At 54.8% G+C, this 24,495-nt stretch overlaps 1 protein-coding gene across 1 annotated transcript in view; it reads left to right on the forward strand.

The window, feature by feature from the left end:
* The window catches only part of KATNIP (katanin interacting protein), a 193,418-nt gene that overhangs the window by 155,552 nt on the left and 13,371 nt on the right, over positions 1-24,495 (forward strand). The window contains exons 16-21 of the mRNA XM_053894412.1: positions 3,548-4,427; positions 10,593-11,318; positions 12,149-12,354; positions 14,490-14,568; positions 19,466-19,643; positions 24,150-24,315. Of these exons, the coding sequence (XP_053750387.1) occupies positions 3,548-4,427; positions 10,593-11,318; positions 12,149-12,354; positions 14,490-14,568; positions 19,466-19,643; positions 24,150-24,315 (2,235 nt within the window). The remainder of the gene's footprint in view (positions 1-3,547; positions 4,428-10,592; positions 11,319-12,148; positions 12,355-14,489; positions 14,569-19,465; positions 19,644-24,149; positions 24,316-24,495) is intronic.

The raw sequence follows: 24,495 nt of genomic DNA on the forward strand, positions 1-24,495 counted from the left end.
CCAAAGTCAGTGTTGAGTGCCAGCCGGGCGCCAGGTACCTGCTGGGCCCTGGGATGGGATCGGCGGGGCCTCCGCTGTCTTGGGGCTGGAGTCTGAGCGGGGGAGACCGTAGCTAAGCTAAAGAGCTGATGAACATGACCATTTCAGAGACAGGAAGGAAATCAAACAGGGCGATGGGAGAGACAGGGGGCCGGATGGGGTGAGGGCTCGAGAGAGGGGCAGGAAGATCTCTCTGGGGACAAGGAAGAGCCCACCTTGCAGGTATCTTGGACGAGACTGCTCCAGCCCAGCCCACAGGTCCCAAGGTGGCCGTGAGCCCTGCGGGATGACGGGGCAGCCATCAGACCTGTGTGTTGGGAGTGGAGGGAGGAGGAAGAATGTGATAGGAGCCGGGGCAGAGGTCCGCAGGGGCCAGATCACATAGGCCTCGTCGGCCCCTGAAGGGCACTGGAGTTTATTCTTTGTGTAGTGGAAAATTGCTAGGGGGTTTTAAGCAGGGGGTTGCCATGACCTGTTAAGTTACTTAAAAACAAAACAAAACAAAAAAACCCCTGGCTGCTGTGTAGACAATCAAGTGTGTTTGTGTTGCGGGGGGGGGGGGGGAGGGGGGGGCACAGGCACAGCAGAGAGGAAGCAGAGGCCAGGTAGGAGGCTGTGGTCATTGTCTCAGGGAGGATGGCGACAACATGGGCTGGGGGGCAGCAGTACATTCAGAGACGAGAAGGCCGAGATTCAGGAGGGGTTTTGGAGGGAGCCCCTGGGGGCTTGTGACATAAGAGAACGAGAGGAATCAGGACTCCGAGGTTTAGGCATCCCCTGACCGTTTTTAAGATGGGCGAAGACCAGGTTTGGGAAGAAGGAATCGAGAATTCTTTGGGGGGCAGGGGCGCCTGGCTGGCTCTGTTGGTTGAGCATCCGACTCCTGATTTCAGCTGAGGTCGTGATCCCAGGGTTGTGGGATCGAGCCCTGCGTCGAGCTCCATGCTGAGCGTGGAACCCTCGTGAGATTCTCTGTCTCTCTCCCTCTGCTCCTCCCCCCACCCCCTACTTGTGCACTCTCTCTCCAAAAGAAAAGAAAGGACTCTGTTTGGGGCATGTTAAGGTTAAGATACCTGTTGGATATCCCAGAAGAGAGGTCATGCGGTCACTTGGCTTGCTGGAGAGTTCGGGGTTGGAGAGTAAAATAATCAGGAGTCAAAAAATAAAAATAATGTAAATAATCAGGAGTCATCAACGTGATGATGGTATTTAGGGCCCATGGGCTTGGATGAGACCACCTAGTGAAAGGGTGCAGAGGAATCCGGAGGCCTAGGATTGAGCCCTGGGGCAGCCGAAGAGGAGGATCAACAAGGAACCCGGGGCTGCAGCGGTGAGAGCTGGAAGCAGGGGAGAGACCAGGGGAGCGCAGGGCCCAGGAGCCTGGTAAGGAAATCTACCGAAGGGGAGTAAGCCGTTGCCCCAACTGAGGACCGCACACCTCCCAGGGGATCCGGCAGCCTGCTGGACCCTTCAATTTACTGTCCGAACCGGGACACTTCAGAGGGTGGAAAGTGGACTTTATGAGTGATGGCACCAGGACAACAGGAGGAAATCCCAATTGTCCCAGACTAACAAGGAGGCTTCACCCCTCCCCAGCGATTGGTGCCCTTGCCAAGCAGGGGACCATGTAGAGGTGGAGGCAAAGGCCAAGAGGGAAGGCAGGGAGGAGCAGCCGTGACAGTGACCCTCAGAACTGAACAAATTGTGGGGCATCCCTGCAGCGGACCACTCCTCAGCAATTAAAAGGAATAAAACTACTAATTCACACAACACAGGGAACCTCAGTTACGCTGTGTCAGAGAAGTCAGCCCAAATAGTGCAGGACTCCTTTTATACGAAAATTCTAGAAAAATGCAAAGTAATCTGCAGTGACAGAAAGCTGACGGGTGGCTGCCTGGGGGTGAGGGGAAGCGGGGAGGGTAGGATTCCAAAGGGGTACAAGGAAATTTGGGGGTGATGGATGTGTTCCTTAGCTTGACTGCGGAGCTGATACGCAGCGTATACAGGTGTTAAAGCTTACCAAGCTGTATGCTTTAAACACGCATGGTTTACTGTATGAAGTATGTATTCTCTCATAAAGCTGTTTTTAAATTTTCTTCTTAAAATTTATTTTGAGAGAGAGAGAGAGAGAGAGAGCAGAGGAGGGGCAGAGAGGAGAATCCCACGCAGGCTTCGCGCTGTCAGCACAGGGCTTGGTGCTGGGCTCGAACTCATGAACCGCGAGATCGTGACCTGAACTGAAACAGAGTCAGACGCTTCACGGACTCAGCCAGCGAGGCACCCCATAAAGCTGTTTGTAAAGAAAGAGTTTTGCTGTAAAGAGGAATGGACAGTCGGGGCGGTAGCAGGAGGAGGTGTGATTATGTTTTAAGCATGAGCAAAGGAACATTAAATACCTGCCTGAGGCAGGCCATGAGTGTCGTGGGGAGGAGACGGGAAGGCTAAGCCAGGGATCCTTCTGTGAAGGTTACTGTACATATGTCATGCCGAGGAGTTCGGAATTCATCCCATCGGCCTGAGCTTCTCCACCTTCCAAGGAATCGTCCGGAGAACGTGTTACCAGCACAGCACCACACCACATCCCCTTGCCCCCCCGCCTTCCGATAGCAGCTGAGGTGGGACGGTCCCCGGGCATGCTGACAAGGCACCGCCTCCAGTGCTCCCAGATCTCTCGGCCTTTCTGCTCAGGGCCTGATCCCAAAGTCCCAGTGGCCTCAGTTTGTGTGGTGGGGAGTCAGTGCCCCCAGGGGCAGCCTTCAACAGCGGGGAAGGGAGTCAGTGGACAAACACCCCAGCCTCCCGCCTTGGGAGGGATACTTCTGAGTTGTGTTCTGTGGGTTCCTCTGAGGGCCCCAGTGGAGTGGAACACCATGTGCACAACAGCCGGGACCGGCTCAGAAAAACACTGGGGGGTTTTCTCCTGCCCTATCTTACTCTCCCAACTCCCTCTTGGGAACAGCTTTCACATAAGCAACCTGTACTCAACCCTTGTCTCAGGCTCTGCTTTCAGGGCACCTGAAATGATATCTGTGGAACCAGGGGCTCTGCGTTTCCTGTGCACATCAGGCTTTCCTGACACAGAGGTCCCAGGAACCATATATTAAAGAATAGGCAGTGAAAAACAAGAACGATTTTGGAAAGGGGAGTGACTGGGCCAGACCTGCTCTTGTAGAGAACGAACTCTGGCAATGTGAAGTTGAGGTTGAAGGCAGCAAGAGACAGGAAGCAGGGAGACCAATTAGCAGGCTATTACCAATGTCCCAGCAGGGAGCAGTGGTGAGAAGGCAGCAATTGGGGCCGTCTCTTTGTGAAAGTCCTTTGATTTATAAAGTATGTAACAGTTCACACAGAAATGACACCAGCCTTATTTAACATCCCCGGTGCTATGGTTTTTTTAAAGCTTGCGTTTCCAGCATTCCACATTTTTCTTTTTGATCTTCCGCTTCCAAAATGTGATACGTCAGCCTGGTGCCACACAGCTTCATTTTGTTAAATTTTGTGTTTTCAGGATCTTGACATTGGTGCCAAGCACATGAAGCTTTATGTCAATAAAAAGCTCATCTTTGATGGCACGTTAGACAAAGGAGGTGGAGAGGGCCCAGCTGACCTGAGCGTCCTGGTTGGCCAGAAAAACAAGAAGGAGGAAAGAATGGAGAGGACCGTGGGTGCCCCCTCAGGAGAAGGCGGAGATGCCTGCCAGACGGCTGGCACAGATGGGGCCCGCTCACAGCCAGCCGGAGCAGCGGTAGATGTGAAGGTTTCTTCCCAAGGAAAGTTATTTGGCGAAAAGATGAATCCTCCCAATTGCACGAAAGACAATTTGTCCAAGTTAAACGAAGACACGAGCTTATTAGCAGCCCCAGCCCCGATGCCGGCCTCCATGGGTGGCGTGCCCCGTCCTCCTCCCCTCCGCCCGGCTGTGGAATGCCCTGCCCTGGACCCAGGGCCCTCTCTGATCCAACAGCTGGAAAACCTCACGGGCAGAAAAGTCTCCGAGCCACCAGCAAAAACTCCCTCCTGGTTGCAACCTTCTGCCGCGGGGAAGGGCAGGAAGCAGGGATGCAGGAAGCCAAAACCCCTGTGGCTGAGTCCCGAGAAGCCACTGGACCGGGAAGGCGGGCTTCTGTCTGATGACGTCATTGGCGCCAGGGGTGAGGGTCCTAGAGAGGCTGAGATCGGGGATAAAGGCCCCAGGCGTGAGCAAGGGCGAGCAAGCAGCTGGAATGTCATCGCTGGGGAGAGAGCCCAGAAGGTGACCCCCAACGTCTGTGACGACTTTGACATCTTTAACCAGCCCTCCAACAGAGAGCGCCCTGCTAGTGGGAGGAGGGGCCCGAGGAAGGACGCCCTCAGCAGCGGTCACAGTGATGGCCAGCCAACCAGCAGAGGTAAGCTCGAGAAGCGGTCTGACCCGGGTGCCATTGTCCCCAGGATACCATTTTGCTCCATGGACCCCAGATAAGGGCCTCCTCATCTGCAAAGCAAGGGGGTTTGGAGGGACAGAGAGAGAGAGAGAGAGAGAGAGAGAGAGAGAGAGAGAGAGAGATTGAGACACAGAATCGGAAGCAGGCTCCAGGCTCCGAGCTGTCTGCACAGAGCCCGACCCTGGGCTCGAACTCACGGACCACGAGATCATGACCTGAGCGGAAGTCGGACGCTCAACCGACTGAGCCACCCAGGCGCCCCTCCCTTCTCCTTTTGTGAAGAGAAATCAGAGATGTACAATATTATTTTTCAACATTGGCAACTGATTGATATTATTTTTAAACCACTAGGTGGGTCAAAAAAAAAAAAAAAATCTCCTGGGAGGACTCACCTGTTTTGTCAACTTCGCAGTAGATTATACGTGAGCAGTCTGAAAGGAGGGTGCCGAAGACTGGGTTTCCGACTATTTGCACTCAGATCTGGCTACTGGGAAGGCGGGCAGCATAGCGGCTACGAGTCGAACCGTTTGAGTCCAGCCACTGCGACTTGGAGCTCTGGTACCTCGGGGCTGGGACTTAACAGAGCCTGGCGTGTCCACTTTCTGAGCCTCAGTGTCCTCATCTGTAAAATGGCACCAGTAACACCCATCCCCGTGGGAGGATAAAATGAGGTCATACGTGTGCAGCGTCGGGCCCAAAAAAGCACCCGGAAGGTGTGAGCTGTTGCTCTTCATCACCGTCACCCCGGGATTCTGCCTCCTGGTGTATCTGTGTGCAAAGCCAGGGAATCTATTTCCTAGCGAATCGGGTCGACGTGTCTGTTGTTACTGTCCAGAAGACAGACCCCGGGGGCCCCGTCAGTTCAGCTTTGGACTCTTGCTTTCAGCTCAGGTCACCATCTCATGGTTCGTGGGATTGAGTCTCTAGGATTCTCTCTCTTCCTCTCTCTCTGCCCCTCCTCCACTCGCTCTCTCAAATACACTTGAAAAACAACAACAACAACAACAACACCCCAAAGGTCTGCATTCAGCCCACGTCTACACTCAGACATGCAGAGAATCGGTGGCCTCTTTCAGACCCCCGATGTCACCTGGGGCACCCAGGCAGGTCCCTCGGACTCAAGGTGGCTTTCCATGTGGGCGAAGGGCTCCCTTCTTCCAGAGCTCCTCCCCCCACCCCCCACCCCCACCTGGAGTTAACCCTGAGACTGGGTGTCAGGGAGGAGAGCAGAGCAGACGTGGGGGTGCTCTTTGAGGGTAGGGGCCGTGTCTCATCTGTGTCAGGGGCCCCGGGGGCCTGACACATGGTGGGTCCTCTGCAGTGGGGGAGGGGAACTGCCGTGGCTGGATGCCTGACGTGTGTGTGTGTGTGTGTGTGTGTGTGTGTGTGTGTGTGTGTGTGTGTTAAGCTGGGCTCTCGTCCAGGCACGTTACTCAAATGATCCTCATTTTCTCCTCACGCCAGCCCCATTTTACAGATAAAGAAAGTGTGAGGTTTAGGAAACTCTCCTCAGGTCACGCAGCCAGGGAGGGTTAGAGCGGGATTTGAACCCAGGCCAGCCTGCTCCAGCATCCGTGCCTCAAACTACCACCCCTTTGGTGCCCCACCTCCGCAGCGCCCCCGGCCGGGGAGAGCCGGGCACTGCGGAGCCTTCCTGGTAAGACAGACCCCGCACAACCTCTGGGAGCTCCGAGGTGATGGGTGTTATTCTGACTTGTCCACGTTCAGAAGAATCTTCTCTCATTTTAATTTCTTTCCAGGCATTTCACTGCTTGGCTCAATGACACATTAAGAACCGGGCCCTTGAGATTTAATGCTTGTTAAGCCAGTCATGCTAAAAAGGAAAGTTGCTTAGAAATTTTAAATTACCCATTACGTAGAGCCAAATCCCACAGCCGTGCCCTTCAGGAAAGGCGCAAGGCAGAGCCCTCCAACGACGCTTGTAGAATGGATGACCGCCCGAGTTCTTCCCTGGGACTGGAGTCATGGTGTCACCGAAAGACAGAGCTTGGAAATCCTTTTGTCTGACAGGGCCTCTCATTATAATGGCATCCACATCTTGGAAGGGTCCGCATCAGGGGTCCATTGGCAATGGGGGAACCAAATCACATCTGCCCGGTGGGAGCACTGACCCTCCGGAAAGCCAGCGTGCACCCAGGAGACGTGGCCGCGACTCCCCGGGGCTGCCGGGCCCTGCCTCTGCCACGTTCCCTCACTCTTCCTCATGAGGTCAGCTGCCCCTGCTCTTTCCTGGGGGTGGGCAACGGCCTCACCGCCGGGGAGCAACGGTTGCCCGTTGTGGCTCCCAAAGTCTCACGGGAGCCGCTGATTGGTCGACTTGGGTCAGGTGACCGCTCTTGGCCCAATCGGCTGTGGCTGGAGGCTGTTCACCTTGAACGCGTATGGCTCTGTCGTGTCTACGTTCGTTTTCATTTCCCGTTTTAGTAACAATCAGCCCATACCCCACGGTGGTGCCCTTGATTTTCCTAAGCTCAGGTTTAGAACTCCGCGCTCCATGTTTACGTCCCTCCGCCAAGAGGTAGTTTTAAACCTTAAATCCGCCATCTCATACGGGTACCCACCCACCCCCCCGCCCCCCAAGTTTGTGTCGACTGCACGTGAAAGCAGCAGCAGCTTTGTGGTGTCCGTTCAGGGCTGTGGGCGGGGAGGTTGACAACGACAAAGCGCGGATCACGGCAGCTCCCCAACTCCCGGGGAGCAGTGACCGCGTGTTCTCCAGACAGAGGGAAACGTGGGCCAGCCTGCTGTCACGTCCGAGAGGTCCAGGTGAGGGCCTGCACGTCTCTGCGTTCGAAACCCAGAGCGTACATCTCGAGGAGAGTAAGTCGGGAACGCAGACGCAGAGTGAGGGCAGAGTCCTGCCTTTCTTGGCCACCCAGGCGGAGAACCACAGGCCGAGTCCCTGACACATGACGTCCGTTCTCTCTTCTCCGCGCGCTTGCAGACCAACCCCCAGGCCATTCATTTCAGTCAGTGGAAATCAAATCACAATAAACTGATGTCATGACGATCCATATGGGAAGTTCCTTCTGCCAGATGTTAAGCCTCGCGCCTGGAGGAAAAGAAGGAAGAAACTCCTAGGGTCTTTTTTGATGGCAGATGAGGAGGGGAGAGGACAGGTGCAGGAGAGCTGACAGGTGGAAGCCGGGGGCGGCGGGGGGTCCCTCGGCTCCGGGCCTGAACCCAGGGGTTGCATGACGATGACACCAGCCAGCCGTCCCTGTGCTGGCACACATGAACTGAGCACTTACGTGCGCCAACGTCTATGGGACACACCTGGGGAACGGGGCAAAGGAGGAGGCGGGGACAAGATGGGCAGGCACGTGGGGATCCGGGAGAAGAGCATTCCTGGGAGAAGACACTGCAAGGATACGCAGGAAGAGACTTGGGGTGTCCATGGAACAGAAAGGCTGGCACGGTGGAGCTGATCGTCAGGGAGGAAGGTATGAGGCGTGGCGGCGTGGCGAGGAGTCAGATGCTTCCCGGCACGGTAGAGACAGTGGCAGTGGAGGGTTTGGTGACAAATTCCCTTTGAGGCACACGGAGTTTGGAGTGACAGAATGGACACGTCTCGGCCTTCCGAGGGGTCTTTGGAACTGGACGGTGGTGGCCGGGGGAGACAAGCCAGAACTTGATGCAGAAAATCGAGCGGTGCCTGCCTGGCAGCCGGGAGCTGGCTGGGCGAGGCCAGAGAGGAGGACCGGAGGGGGCCGAGGCCTGGGGCAGGGCAAGGGCGTGGGGAGGCTGACAGCAGCAGCAGCAGCAGCAGAAACAGCAGCGGAGAGCCCGGAAGTGTCAACGCTCCTGAGCGGGCGAGGAGGGACCGCCAAGTGCGTGGGATGTGGGGCATGAGGACTGAGGAGAGATCGAGTGCACGGAGTCATCGTGTACATGCAGAAAGTCAGCGCAGGGGAGGGTCGTGGGAATTATAGGACTCCTATGGAGGCAAGGGACAGAAAGCCACCAAGGGTTTGGCTTCAGGCTTGGCTGGATCCAGGGGCTCAGATGATGTCATTGGGGCTCTCCATCTCCTGGCTCACGTCCCCGGTGTTGGCTTCGTTGTCAGGCAGCCCCCCCTCCCCCACAGCGCAGCAAGCTGGCCAGCGGCACTGCACGCTCACCTCCGATATCCTGCAGCAGACAGAACCATTTTAAATTTTTTTTTTAATGTTTATTTTATTTTTGACAGACAGAGCATGGGCGGGGGAGGGGCAGAGAGAGAGGGAGACACGGAATCCGAAGCCGGCTCCAGGCTCCGAGCTGTCAGCACAGAGCCCGACGCGGGGCTCGATCTCACAGACCGCGAGATCATGACCTGAGCCGAAGTCGGACGCTCAATCGACTGAGCCACCCAGGTGCCCCAGAGGAGAGCCACTTCAAAGTGAGCCCCCCTCTCTCCATAGTTCCCTTCCCAGCCTAGAAGGGCACCGTCGGGATTTGCCTCATCTGGATGGCCTGAAGGCGGGGTGATCCCCAAAGGAAAACCAGGAGAAGGGAAAACGGGGTTTGGGTGAGCCCAACAGCAACTCCACAAAGAGGCCCCAGCTTGCAGGGCTTGAGGGAGAAAGAACACAGTGGCCGCAGCAAAGGGAAGGAGAAAATAGGGGGGGAGGGGCGGTTGGAGGAAGTCATGAGATCGGGTCTGGCTTCCTTTTTCTTTCAGGTGGGAGAGATTTATGCGCATCTGCAGGCGGAGAGAGGGCAAGGTGCCAGTGGGGAAGAGATGATTGAGGGTTCTGGAGAGAGGGGATAATCGATGGAGCCGGGCCCCCTAGGAGACAGGCAGAAAATGGAGTGCAGGGCACCGTCCGATATGAAAGGAGAAAAAACAGAACGTCAGTGTCATCAGCTGCTGTTTTCCCAGAATGACACCCTTACACGGCAGTTAGCCGTGGCGTGGCCGCGAGGGCAGGGCCGCCGCTTGGTGCGCACGCTGGGCCCTTTCTGTTCCGCGAGGAGGAGAGTGCAGCCTTCGGAGCGCGCCTCCGAGGGCCCGACTGTGTTCTCCGTGTGCTGGGGACGCGGGCTTCCGATCTGGAAGCCAACCTAGCCACGCACAGAAGGAAATTCCTTGCTTGTAACATACCTGTGTTGTTGGCGGTTTCTATAGCACCTTCTCCCGGTTATAAAAATAACACATCCAGGGAGCTCGGAAGATCAGGTGACAAAGAAGCTAAAAGCCCTTCCTACTCCCGTCCCAGAAAGGATCGTGGTAACACGTTGGCGCGCACCGCCCGTGCTAGACTCTGCTGCATCTGACAGTCGCGGGTCTGGCTTTTTCCCACTCAGCGTTCTTTCACGAGTGTTCCACCTGCCGTTAGGCAGTCTTTGAAGACGCTGTCCAAGTCACGTGACGTGACAGTCTCAGAGCAGACCCCCTGGCTGCTGACTCGGGCGCGACTGGCGGTGGCGTGACCCCCGCCCGTCCTGTGAGTGTCTGACACGCCGGATGATTTCCAGCAAAGGTTGTCACACAACAGAGTGTCTTCCCTCGATTTGCATGGCAGTTGCCTTAGGAAATTCAAAGCGTCTTATCGGGAGGCCTGGGTGGCTGGCTCAGTTGGTGAAGCATCCGACTCTTGGTTTCGGCTCAGGTCATGATCTTGTGGTTTGTGAGTTCAAGCCCCCCGTTGGGCTCTGTGCTGACGGGGCAGAGCCTGCTTGGGCTTCTCTCTCTCTCCTTGTCTCTCTGCCTCTCCCCTGCTTGTGCACGTGCTCTCTCTCTCTCTCTCTCTGTCTCTCAAAATAAATAAACTTAAGAAAAAAAAAATTCAAAGTATATTGAAAAATACTTTGCTTTTTGTAAAACAGCCAGATTCTAGACTTGAGTAACCATTGTCAATTTTTACCAACCTGAATGTGGCATGTGACAGGAGGCCCCGACTGTCCTGCACAGGGCAGGATATTAACATCCCGGTCCCACCCATCAAAGGCCAGCAGGGCCTCTAGGCATTGAGACCCCAAGAGCCACCCCACTGATCTCTAGAATGCCGCCCCACCCCCGAGGGCGACCCCACCTGGCCGAGAGCCCCTGGGTGAGACAGTCTGTAAAGGTCCCTGCTTGCACACAGGGCACTAATGGGGCTTCACCCTCCTGTGTTCTTCCAGAAGACGCCCGGTCCACCGAGACGCCGCTACGACCCCGGTGGTGCAGTGAGCAGGAACACACGCTGCATGAGTCCTGGGACTCCCTCAGTGCCTTTGACCGCTCCCACCGGGGACGCATCTCCAACATGGAGCCGCAGGGGGACATCCTGGACGAGTTCCTGCAGCAGCAGAAGGCCAGCCGGCACGGCGAGCAGCCGCCCCCGTGGAAGGAGGAGAAGCTGGGGCCAAGGAGAGGCCGGGAAGACAGTCCCATAGAGACGGACGACGCGAGTGACTTTGAAATCCCCGTCTTGCCTTACGGACAGCGCCTGGTCATCGACATCAAGTCGACGTGGGGGGACAGGCACTATGTCGGCCTTAATGGAATAGAAATATTCAGTTCCAAGGGGGAGCCGGTGCAGATCGCGAACATTCAAGCCGACCCCCCCGACATCAATATTTTACCGGCCTACGGGAAAGACCCCCGCGTGGTCACCAACCTCATCGACGGGGTGAACAGGACCCAGGACGACATGCACGTCTGGCTGGCCCCTTTCACACTGGGCAAGCCCCACACCATCTCCGTAGACTTCATGCACCCTTGCCAGGTCGCCCTGATCCGGATCTGGAACTACAATAAATCTCGGATACACTCCTTCCGTGGCGTGAAGGACATCACCATGCTGTTAGACTCGCAGTGCATCTTCAAAGGAGAAATCGCCAAGGCCTCGGGGACCCTGACAGGAGGTACAGTATGTCTGTAAGAATGTTCTGGAAGCCTCTACCTGCCACCCGCTGAGGCTCTGAGGAAACACTAAAGACCCTGGCTCTCCAGTGACAGATGGGTCTCTCCTCTTCCTAGGCCTGGCCCACTCCTCCCCTTTTGCAGCACGGGGGTGTGCGGGGGTGCACGGGTGAGCTGACCTCATTTAAACGCCTCATCTGGGCGCTGGCCCCACTCAGCTTCCTTAGAGCCTCAGTCGGAGAAGGGGGAGTTCTTCTGCAAGCGACTTATTGAGGGGGTGCTCCCAGGAGAGCCTGTGGTCCAAGGAGAGAGACAGGATAGGAATGAGGGGAAGCCAGGCAAGGATACGATTTGGGAGAAGCCCAGCCTCAGCCCGATCCCAGCGAGAGCTCTGGAGCTTAAACTGCAAAGTCCGTCCTGCATGAAAGCAAAGCAGAAGAGCTTTGGAACCCTGCAGGCTCCCCGGTTTGGGGGTGTCACTCCCACGCCCTTCCAGGCAAGCCTCCAGCCCCCCAAAAAAGGATCGGCAGGGATCTGGGTGGGGGTCCCAACAGCATCCTGCCAGGATGCCTCGCCCACACCTAAAAACACTACCTACTTCAGGACAGATCACCATGACCCTCCTTAGATTAGATCCCTTCATTGATCTAGGCCATGGGAATCCCATTTGCAGTGGGTGAATAATAAATAATGAGGTTTGCTTACACAAATCGGGGACGGTGGGTGGTTTGGGATTTTCTAGCACAAAGGTTGATGGGTTTGGGTTCCCGGTCTACAAACTATTTGGATTTGGGGTGAGTTGACTCTTCTGTCTTGCTTGTGACCCATCCAGCCCCAGAGCACTTTGGAGACACCATCTTATTCACGACCGACGATGACATTCTGGAGGCCATATTCTGTTCTGATGAGACATTTGACGTGGACGTGGAGGGTCCCTGCAGCCTGCAGAGTGGGGAGACGCTGAGGAGGCCGAGCACTGCCGACAGCGAGGGGGAGGAGAGGCCCTACACCCAGGCCGGCTCATGGGCTGAGGACCGGGTAGGACTGGCGGGGGGGGGGGGGGGGGGAGGGGGTTGCGGGTAGGGGCAGGGGGCACCCCCAGAGGGATTTCTTCTCCCAACTCCGGGTATAACAGGAAGAATGAAGATAGATAGCCTTTAAGCTGCTGGTGCTACTGTTTTGACATTTCCCATTTTTCTACTTCATTTTTTGGCCCTGTATGTCATATTTCATTTTCTAATTATTTTTTATTTTTTTATTTTTTTTTAAACCAGAGTGAAGAAAGTATTCAAATTTTAATCAAAGCTAGGAGAAAGCGGTCCTGCGTCGTCTCTGTAATTTAGAGGTTGGCAGTCTCAGGGGAATTTTTGCTTCGGGTTGTGTTTTGATCACTCACTGTTGTTTTTGACGGAAAGGACTAGAAACGCTCTTAATGGGCAGACTTAGAATTAAAATAATGATAATCCCAGCGATTGTTTCCCACACACGTAGAGTGATCTTGTGGAGCACTGTGTATACTATGCTTAACCAGGTAGAGACCATTAAAACCCCCATGTAAGAAACCAAGGCTCAGACAGGTTAAGTGAGTTGCCCAAGGGCACACAGCAGGAGAGTAACCAGGCTTGAACTTGAATGTATGACTCCAAAGTCTGTTGGTTTTTTTTTTTTTTTAATGTTTATTTATGTTTGAGAGAGACAGTGACAGAGACATAGAGAGAACACAGGGGAGGGGCAGAGAGAGAGGGAGACACAGAACCCGAAGCAGGCTCCAGGCTCTGAGCTGTCAGCACAGAGCCAGACGCAGGGCTCGACCTCACAGACCGCAAGATCCTGACCTGAGCCGACACTTAACTGACTGAGCCACCCAGACGTAACTCCAGAGTATGTGTTTTAAACTCATAAACCAATTTTTTCAGAAATGAAAGACGACCTTCAGGGAAAGGGTCAGTCCAAGTGAAGGACCAGCGATCCAAAGAACCAGCATCCCCAGGGATGTTCTTGAGGCCCTAAGGGGGAAAAGGAGATGGTTACAGAGGGTGGGGGAGAGGAGAGGGGTCCGCTGGAATCCAGAGGACAGAAGGCGGGGCCTGGCAAGGTCAGAAGGAGACAGGAGTTGCCAGTTCATCTTGATAATTGTCCTGATTTTTTTTTTTTCAAGAGAAGCCAGAAACCTGGGTTTTTATATAAACTGCCCCAATTAAAACCTATTGGCAACTAAGTGGAAATGCTTTCAAACCTTCTATGAGCCGTCCCAGGAGGCTCAGGGAGGGTGGAGAACAGGGCAGCGACCTTCCCTGGTGACCCGAAGCTACTCGGTGTCATAGATGCTCCTGGCGGGCCACCCTCCCCACTCTCCTCCCCACAGCCAGGCGGGAAAGGGCCTGAAGAGGCTCTGTCTAGGGGCTGGGCCGAAGGATCCAGTGGGTTGTTCCTGGGCTCCATGCTGAGCCTGCTTGGGATTCTCTCTCTGCCCCTCCCCCGGCTCATACACGCGCATGCTCACTCTCTCAAAATAAATAAATAACCATTTTTTTTTTCAACGTTTTTTTTTTTTTTTTTTTTTTTTTTTTATTTTTGGGACAGAGAGAGACAGAGCATGAACGGGGGAGGGGCAGAGAGAGAGGGAGACACAGAATCGGAAACAGGCTCCAGGCTCCGAGCCATCAGCCCAGAGCCTGACGCGGGGCTCGAACTCACGGGCCGCGAGATCGTGACCTGGCTGAAGTCGGACGCTTAACCGACTGCACCACCCAGGCGCCCCAATAAATAACCATTTTTAAAATGAGATGCCCAGGCCCCGAGGCTGAGAACCACTCTCTGTGGTTGAAATTTTTCACTCTCCTTCTCTTCATCCCTCCCTCCTGATCCTCCTCTCCCTCTCCTCCCTCCAGCACCCTAGGTAAACATTTATTGGGTCCTTCCCTATTCCAGAAAATCTGATCACTTTAGCTGGTGGCGTCAGACTCCTCCCCAACCAGAAAGAGCTGCTCGTGAGGACTCAGACACATGACGGCTGCCCATGTTACCAGTCACAGAGCTTCCACAATGGTAGAACATGCAAGAAAAGACACAGATCCCCGTGGACAGCAGTATCTGGGAAAATGGCTAGCCAGCTGTGCGGGTATCACAAAATCACCTTCTTCCTCTCTGCTTCTCCCCCAACCTGTGTGTAGGTCCCGGAGCTGGAGCCACCACTCAGTCCGCCTGTCCCTGAAGTAACCACCCCAGAGCCAGGCATCTACCATGGGATCTGTGAGTATCCTCTCTTGGGACGATGTCCGGTGGAAGGAGGACTGTCAGGGGCCCGGGGCAATCATGGCCACTTGGGGCAGGGATTCCCTAGACGGTTGGGCAGGTTGTACACTGCACAGAGAGGCCAAGCCGTGGATGGAGCCACATCATTTCACAGAAGGGGGTACCTGTCTGCAGTTGGCCTTTTCCGGAAGCGCACTTTTGCATCTTGCATGCAGACACCTTATGTGTTAGTTGTGGCCCTGACCCAGGAGGCTGCAGCGGGAGCCCAGAAAGCATAGGACAAGCAGACGTAAGAGCGAGAAGAGACCCAAGGCATCTGTCGTCCGGTGGTTTGGGCTGTCCCTTCAAACTCATGCACAAAGGAAATCTGCATCCTCCCTGCTCCAGGTGGGCGGGAGTGGCAGGAATCCTGGCCCAGGGTCCCAGGTCTTCTGAGAAGTCTGGATTTTTATGTGAAGTCTCCAGATTTTTTAAGCGTTGGTGGACTAATTTTGTGCTATTTGTAAATACCGCATGAGCCAAACGGAACGCCATATATACAACATATATACAACAGTATATCCAGCCAGCAGGGTGCCAGTTTGTGGCCTCTGAGCAAACCCCATCGGGGCTTCACTGTGTCTGTTCCCTCTTCTTTTCCCACTCACCCTTCCAGCCAGTTCCTCCCTTACTCTGTGTGCGGCCCACCAGCACCTCTGCTGCGTCCTGGGGAATCTTCAGGCCCAAGGTCCCGGCTGAGCAATCTCCCTCCTGGTCCCATTCCCTGTCCCCCATGAAGGAGGCCCTGGCGGTCAGTCCGTTGCAGCCACACCAGCTAGACTCCCTCTTGAGGGAGGGCAGCGAGCAGGACAGGCAGAGGGAGGGGCCGGGCCTCATGCCGTCACCTCGGGGCCTCTGCCAGCTGCACGGGGAGCTGTGGAGCCGCGAAGTCCCCTTGGACTTGTCCTGCATTGAGTGAGGGGACCGGGCCTCATACACCCGTATCTACGGGTGTCAGGACACGCGGGGAGCGGCAAGGCCCAGGGCAGCGCGTGTGGGAGGACTCAGCTGTGAGCCGTCAGCTCTGCCCTCCGCTGCAGGAATGAGCCCTGCGGTCCTGGGCTGGGACCCGGCTGTGCCCCCACCGCATCCTCCGTGTCCCCTTCTCAGGGCATTGCTGCCACACCCAGCTCCCCCCCGGAAGCCTGCCCACGTGCCGAGCGAGAGCCAGCTCTCCCCCCGTCACTGCACAAAGACGAATTCCTCTTAGAAGGGGAAGATGCCTCCCTTTGAATCCCCGCACATCCTTACATTCCAGAACACTCTCTCAACTGACAGCAGAGAATTTTTTAGAACCAACCTAGTGCAGGCGAGAGCCTGGTCTGGGGCTTGGTTTTGTCCCCCGTTCGGGCACCATGCTGAGGCTTTCCTGTGTCATCTCACTGAACCCTCAGTTCTCATTCCGTCCGCACAGCCGGATTCAAGGGTGCGAATGACCTCATCTAGCCTAGGTGTCTCCCTCCCGCTCTCTGCCCTGTCTCACTCTCTCTTGTCTTTCTCCCGTTCAGACCCTGGCCACCCAAGAGCTTCTGGAAGCTCTGGCTTTACGTTCCCGTTCTGCCCGGCAGACCCAGATAAATGAGAGTTTCTGTTCCCATTGAGTCCAACAGCGGGTCCAGAATCATGTCTCCTGGGCCTGGCTTGGGTCACGTGCCCATCCATAAACCAATGACCGGGGCTCACCACAGCGGGGAGGGAGTCGGGGTGTGGGATGGAAAACTCCGTGCAGCCTGGGTCAGAGGCGCATCCCTGAAGCCAGAGGTGAGCGGTCAGCCCCCCAGTGTTCTAGGAGAGGTCAGAATGCCAAAGCCAGAAAAGGAAGGAAGGAAGGCTGGCCAGAAGCAGCCACTGTCCCCTTCATCTGATGATTTCCCCGAAGATGCTGTCTGTAAATGTCCTTCCTGCCCAACCAGCTTCTGACCTTTCTTGGAAATGTTATTTCAGTGCCTCTGAGAGTTCTGCCCCAGAGTAGAGCTCCGAGCCCTTCTTGCTGTAGGGAAAGTGTGATTTTCCCGCTTCTCTACTTGGTCGGGAGAAGAGCGTCCTGACCAAGCATCCTCTGCCCTTTCGGAGCCCTGCAATTTCTGAGTCTCTCTTCCCCGAACATTTTTGTTTTCCCTGCTGTCTCTAAAATCCTAAACCCACTTCGCCAGCCTGCGCACGTGGAGAGAGCTTTGATAACGTGACCCGGGGGGGTGCGCTGGGGTTGGTAAATATGGCCAATCCTATTAATGTTTTGAAAGGGGATATATGACTTGCCAGTTAGCAGATGACACTAATTTGGGGCGTTTTGCAAATATCAGCAGTGATGAATAGGAAAGTAGCTGAGAGAGTTGAAATGTGGGAGAGAAATAGCAAAATTAATTCCCATTTATATACATACTAATTGATACACCAGAGGAAAATGAATGTGGAGCGTGAATATTAGCTCAAACAGGAGCGCGGGCGCCTTTGGAGCAACCCCAAATTAGATGTCCGAGTAGTACCTCGTGCCAGGCAAGCCAAGGGGCGTCCGGGGAGAGGCTGGGGAGCCCTGCCTTGTTTCCCTGGGGGCAGGTGGCATTTCTGTCTCACGGGGATCCCCTCATCCAAATCCACTGCGTCCTCTGCCTCCGTGCACACTGCCTCTTGGGAGCACAAGTGGGCCCGGGTGGCTCACGTGTCCGACCCCGGCCTGGGTCCTACTCTCGCAGTCCAGGGGTTCAAGCCCCGCGTCAGGCTCTGTGCTGACAGCTCGGAGCCATGAACCTGCTTCAGGTTCTGTGTCTCCCTCACTCTCTGCCCCTCCCCCGCTTGCACTCTGTCTCTCTCTGCCTCTCAAGAATAAATACACATTAAAAAAAAAAAAAAAAATTCCAAGTCCATCCCTCCAGTGGCTTCTCATCTCAGGGAGAAGAAAATCCAGACTTCAGGACGTGAGCCAGCCACTGCCCCCCCTCGATCACTTGGTCCTAACCACAGATCACACTGGCTCCCGTCCCAGAGCCGGTGGCCTTGCTGTCCTCTAAGCAAACAGATGTAGACCACGCGGTCGGGCAGCAAGCGCCGTGGCAGAAAACAAAGCGGAGAGTGATGGGGGCGCCTTTGGGGCTCGTGTGGTCGGGAGAGGCCTGTCTGAGGAGACGACATTTGAGCACAGGCTCGCGATGCGAAGGAGCGCGTCGATTAGCTTTTGCTGCGGAACAAACCAACCGAGACTTCAGTGGCTTTCGCGCGACCCGTTTCTCCGTGAGGGGCTCATAATTCCGTGGCCTGGCTGGGCAGTCCTCCCATGGGCTGGCTCGGCCGGCCTCTCCTGGGCCTGCTGGTCAGCCGGCAGGTGGGCCGGCGGCCGAATGGTCTAGGGCGTCTTCGCTCACACGTCCGGCAGCTGGGAGGCTGTTGGCCGGAGGGGCAGGGAGACTGGGTCGGCCCGGCTCCTCCACGCGGCAGGACGCCCAAGGGATAAGCCCCAGTGCACACGTGTGCTTTACGTGCCCCCGCTGGCCACGGCAGGTCACATGACCCAGACTCGAGCCGTGCAGAGAGAGACCCCCCGCTTTCGCACGGGAGGAGCAGCCAAGTCTCGTGGCAAAGGGTCTGTGGTCACGGTGCACGCCGTCGGTGCCGTGAGAAGCTAGGACGTGCCCGTTACCATGCAGGTCACCCGGCTTTGCCGTCTGCCGCCAAGATGCCCCGGGGCTGCCTCGGCACCGTGGAGAGCAGACGGGATCTGAGGCTGAGTTGCAGCGCGTATGTTGGAAATGACAGGCGGGTAGGCGAGGGAGCGGGGCTCCGGGGAGACTGCGTGGCCTGGCCCCACTTCCCAGCGTGTCCTGCGGACTCCCCGGGCTTCCGCCTCCGCACCTGAGCTGAGCTGGACGGGACGTCCAGGCGGCCTTCCCCCAGCACCACAGCGTGGGCGTCCTGTCAAAGCTGCAGAAGAGTGTGAACCCTCTGAACGCGGCCTCCCCAGAAGGGCGCCCCGCTCTAACGGGAGACCAGTTAGGAGAGAAAAGCTCCAGCCACCTACCTGTTGGGAACTGACCTTGGTCAGGATTCGTTCGATTTGAGCTATTGGGGCAAACGGGTGACTCACCTGGGCCGTATTGCCCCAGGACCCCAGAAGGTCACGTCCAAAGGGGTCTCTGATGGAGCCCGGGTGAGGCAGGGGCGAAAGGATGGAGGTGTCATCATGGGTCGTGGCTCACCCCGAGAGTTAACCCTCCGGCAGGGCAAACGGATGTTTACCAAACAGTCACAAGATCACAGTGGTGGCCAGGGCAGGGAAATGGAAATTCACAGTGACACGGCAGGCTGCGGATAGAGGTTTGACGGGGTCAGGCGGGCTTCTGAAGTGAGTCGGGATCTGAAGGATGCGCACCCCGTTGACTAGGCTATGTGAGTTCCAGACAGCAATAGCAGCATGTGCAAAGGCCCCGTGACAGGAGACAGGAATGGAAATGTGAGTGACGGACAGTCTGGGTGGAGCCCAGCTCCCTGTCGTAAGAGGTTAGACAAGTAGGTAGAAGCCAGATGGACGAGGCCTGTTGGCCAAGCATCACCCTAGCGGGAAGCCCCGATACGGTGTTAGGCAACGTGATGGATGAGTGGAGAAAGGATCCAGGGCTATGTGCAGGTTTACACGACACTGGTCCAGTCATCCTGCAGACGCTTCCAGAACATCAGCGGTGTCCCAGGCCTGAGGGTCACTAAGAGGAAAGGTGGAGAGCCCACCCTGAAGGCCCTTTCATCTGAGTCTGGGTTTTCAAGGCGGTAGAACACAGAGGCTGAAGGTCATCCCTTTTCCCGTCTCCGTCTGGGAGCCTCCTCCGGAATGTTTGGCGTTCATGGGCCGCCTTTCCTCCTGTTACAGGCCTTCAGCTGAACTTCACTGCCTCCTGGGGGGACCCGCACTACCTGGGGCTCACAGGCCTGGAAGTGGTGGGCAAGGACGGCCAGGCGCTGCCCATCAGCCTGCACCAGATCTCCGCCTCCCCCAGGGACCTGAACGACCTTCCTGAGTATGCCGATGACTCCCGGACCCTGGACAAGTAAGTTGTCCGTAAGAAGCCGCCTGCGGCGACTTCCAGAGCAATCCCCTCCGACCACGAGCAGTGGACCACTTTCGGCCCCCGAGAGGCGGGGTCGCTCACGCTCAGACGTGGAGCTGGTGCGGATCTGTTCTGTCTCTCAGACTCCAGATTCAGACATGAAATAGCGTTCCCTCTTCCACCTTCCTGCCACCCCGTGGGGTGTGGGTCTTCCCAGTTTATTTTACTGTATTTTTTGAGGTTTCCTTATTTATTTTGAGAGAGGGGGGGAGCGAGAAAGAGAGAATCCCGAGCAGGCTCCGTATCGTCGGCGCAGAGCCCGAGGCAGGGCTTGATCTTATGAACCATGATACCATGACCTGAGCCGAAATCAAGAGACGGGGAGTCGGGCGCTTAACTGACTGAGCCACCCAGCCGTCCCCACCCAGACTAGTTTTGAGTGGCACAGTCCTCTGAATGGAGGTCCCCGGGGAAACCAACATCCACGCACTTAATTAACCACTAAGTTCCACCGTCTTCCACTGCCTCCGTGTCCTTATCAGTAGCATGAGGACAATAAATCCCATGGCCGGAGGGCGGGAAGGGGATGTCCACACCACACCCGCACCCCCTGTCTGGCCCAGAGGACTCCCCCCTGCTTTGTTAAGGGACCCCTTAACCGCGGCCCTCACACCTGCCGTCAGCACCTGCTCACGAACCACGCGGCACTCCGCATCTTGGCAGATCAGGCTCCCGCATGCTCAGGCTTGGAGCCCGCCAGCCCAGCTCCTGCTGCCAAATGATCAGCCCACGGCCGGCCCTGCTTGTCCATCCACACCCACCCGCCTACCACCCCCGCCTCAGGGGGGGGTGTTACCCCCCCCCCCCAAACCCCAGGCCCGAGAGCACTTCATCTCTGAATACTTCGGCGTGTAGCTCTAACCAATAAGGACTTTAGGAAGAACATCATCTCACTACCACCATTCCACCCCCCAAAATTCAAATTAACACTGATTCCCTAAATGAGTAGGGTATCTAGCAAGTTCCTATTTCCCTTGACAGTCTCTTCACCTTCCCTTTTTAACAGTTTGTTTCTCGAATTGAGGTCCAGGTAAGGATCCACACATTCTGATGGGTTGTTTTGAGATTCCCCATAAGTTCCATCCATCGTGATTGGTTGGTTTGGGATCCAGATAAAGTCCATGCATTGTGATTCTTTGTTATGTCACTTTTCTTCTTTTTAAATGTTGATTTATTTATTTATTTATTTATTTATTTATTTATTTATTTGAGAGAGAGAGAGAGAGACAAAGCACGAGTTGGAGAAGGGCAGAGAGAGGGGGAGACACAGAATCTGAAGCAGGTTCCGGGTCTGAGCTGTCAGCACAGAGCCTGACTTGGGCTCAAACTCATGAACCACGAGACCATGACCTGAGCCAAAGTTGGACACAACCAACTGAGCCACCCAGGTGCCCCTGTTAAGTCTCTTAAGCCTCTTATAATCTCTAGGTTCCCTCCCATCTTTTTTTCACTTTTTCTTCAAAATTATCTGTTAAAGAAAGGGTTTTTTCCACCACCACCCCCCCCCCCCCCCCCGTAGTGTCAGGATTTTACTGGTTGTATCTCTATGGTGTTGTTTAACCTGTTCCTCAGGCCCCTGTATTTCCTGTAAATTGTTCATTAGATCTAGATGCCCGATCCGATGGAAGTTTGACCACCGGGGCAAGACGTGACCACGGGGGTGTCGATGTCACTGTGCATTCCCTTCAGGACATACAGAATGTCTGCTTGTCAGGGTTCTTGTGACGTTGGCGGTCAATGCTCAGTGGGCACACCCATTACTATATTAGGGGTTTGGGTGCAGGATGGTGGTCCACTGATCCTATCATTCTTTTTCTCATCAATAAAGAGAAATTTTTCTTCAATGATTTGGTTACTCTGAGGTACAAGTCAAATAGGAAAGGCAGTCTGAATGCTTGGTTCTTTCCCTTTCTTTTTCAGCTTTCAGAATAAAAAGGTGTTTCTCTCGCATACTAAAACATTTGTGTTTGGGGGCACCTAGGTGGCTCAGTTGGCTAAGCATCCGACTCTTGATCTCAGCTCAGGTCTTGATCTCAGGGTCGTGAGTTCAAGCCCCACATTGAGCTCCATGCTGGGTGTGAAGTCTACTTAAAAAAAAAAAAAAAACTTTGTGTCTGACGATCATAAATCATGAACTTACACAGACTGTGTTTGAAGGTTTTCAATTTATTACAGTTTTTATCTTATTGATGCTCTTAGATACTGAGAGCTCCTGGATCCTTTTTTTTTTTTTTTTTTTTTAAGTTTTGTTAACATTTATTTCTTCTTGAGAGACAGAGCACAAGCAGGGAAGGGGCAGAGAGAGGGGGGTACACAGAATCCGAAGCAGGCTCCAGGCTCCCAGCTGTCAGCACAGAGCCCAACGCGGGGCTCGAACTCACAAGCCGCGAGATCATGACCTGAGCTGAAGTCGGATGCTCAACTGCCTGAGCCACCCAGGTGCCCCTGCATCCTTTTTTAAAAATAGGAGTCTGTGACAGCTTTCCTGCTTTCTGATGTGACAAGATATTCCAGGCTCCCCTTGTATATTTCTGGTCCCAGATGTGGAATTGACCATTTTCCCCAAGAAGTTCTGGTTCCTTCTATTGGGAAATGGTATTTAGAGACCATAATCTAGCCACGAGAGATGCTCATTGCTACTGGGTTTCTGTGGAACCAGTTTCTGTAGAAACCAGTTTCTAGGTTTTTCTGTGAACAGAGCTGGGAAGTATCATTTAGATATTCTTGAAGGGGTCTGTAGGGGCTTCCCTTCACTGTCAACTGTAAACCCTTCAACAACTCTCTCTACTTTCAGAATTAAGCAGCAGTGTTGCTATGGAGGCAGCCCCATCTCTAGGACAGAGAAGCAATTGCTTTTAGAAGGAAACAGAAGGTTCTCTGGTCAGCCTAATTCCGCAAACACCTCCGTTTGAAATTGCTGAATTTCCTCAGTTTTAAGATGCCAGCAGCTGTAAGACATGCCATCCTTCAATTTAATAACCGCCTTTTAGAGAAAAAAAGAAACATTACCTCCTTGGATGAACACTTAGATTGTAAGATTTATTCCAAATCCAGAACTTTAAAATGTAAAAGGAAAACATAAAGTTTTATTTTAAAATCTAGGAATGTCTCCCAGGGCAGCAGCCTCGAAGTCACCAGGAATATAAGAGGGAGAGGAGAGAGGGTTCCCCGAGAAGCTGAGAGTTGGGCCCCCGTTCCTGGGGCCAGGCCACTCAGTGGCAATGCCAGACACAGGCCGGAGCCACAGGATGACGGCCTGGGGTCTGGGCTGCGGTGTGCTGGGCAGCCCAGGGCAGTCAGTGGCAGGATGGTCTCTGGGACAAACACAGGCAAAGTTGAGAACGATGAGGCAGGATGTTCTGAGCAGGAAAACAAGAAACGGCCGGGATGGGAGTACAATCCGGGCAAGGTAACCAGTTGATTCAGAATAGTGGCCAAGAAGCACATAAAGGCTCCAGGGGCTCCCTCCTAAGGCCACAGGTCGGCCCCTTCTTGTGCTTTTCCCTCACCGAGAGCTGCCAAGTTCACCCTGGTGCCTAAGTACGTCTCTCCCCAGCCCAAGAAAGAACGAATCAAATTATTTCAAAATGTGCCATAGAGCCACCACAGCATTTCGCAAAAAGTTTGGAAAACAGACAAAGGCATCCACCTCCCATCCCCCTGACACAAATGTGTGCTTCACTTCTGCATCATCTCTCCTGGTCCCCGTCCCCATTGTCCAGCATTAAAATCGGTGCCCGTGGCCACCTCTTCCGCGTCACTGCATCATCCTCACGATGATCGTTTCAACAAGTGTACAGATTTCCGTGACTCTTTGTGTTTTGAGACCTCTTAGGGTTTTTGTGGTCGTTTTTTTTTTTTTGTGGTGGTGTGGGGTTTTTTGTGGTTTGTAAATAAACAACACTATGATGAATATCTTCGTGCAGATAGCCCTTCAGGCAGGTTGAACAAAATTTCCTTAGAGGAGAACAGTTCCAGAAATGGAACCCCTGAGTTAAAGGGTCCAGAGAGATGATACATTCTCCCCTTTTATTTTAAACCTTGGTGGCAGGGCTCCTGAGCGGCTCAGTCAGTGAAGCGTCCGACTTTGACTCAGGTCCTGATCTCGTGGTTTGTGGGTTCAAGCCCCGCGTCGGGCTCTGTGCGGACAGCTCAGAGCCTGGAGCCTGCTTTGGATTCTGTGTCCCCTGCTCTCTCTCTCTCTCTCCCCCTCCTCCCCCACCTGACTCTCAAAAATAAATAAACGTTAAAAAAGATTAAAAAGAAAAAAACCTTGATGACTGGTTCGCCCCACCTTTAACAGCACAGACTTATCCCTGTGCACAGCCAGGCTGGTGCAGTGGGTACAGGAGGCGGGGGGGGGGGGGGGACATGTAGACCCCCGCTCTGATTTCTCCCAGAAGACACGGCCAAGCCCCACCTCACCGCTCCCCCCACTATTTGCAGGCTAATCGATGGAGCCAACATCACGATGGAGGGTGAGCATATGTGGCTGATCCCTTTCTCACCGGGCCTGGACCACGTGGTCACGATCCGCTTCGACAGAGCCGAAAGCATCGCAGGCCTGCGCTTCTGGAACTACAATAAATCTCCCGAGGACACCTATCGCGGGGTAAGCTGGGGAATAGCAGCCGCGCTCAGTCCACTGTCAGGGAAACGGCGCCGTGATGAATGGCTGGTGTGGCTGCCAGAGAGGAGCATAAATCTTCCAGAACTTTCCAAATGGAGCTGGGGGCGGGGGGGTTATAGCCAGGGAGAGAACACACTGCCATTGGCTTCTTCTGCAAAGAGC

Source organism: Panthera pardus, unplaced genomic scaffold (assembly GCF_024362965.1).
Source record: "Panthera pardus isolate Hobbes unplaced genomic scaffold, ASM2436296v1 HiC_scaffold_5, whole genome shotgun sequence".
NCBI lineage: Eukaryota > Metazoa > Chordata > Mammalia > Carnivora > Felidae > Panthera > Panthera pardus.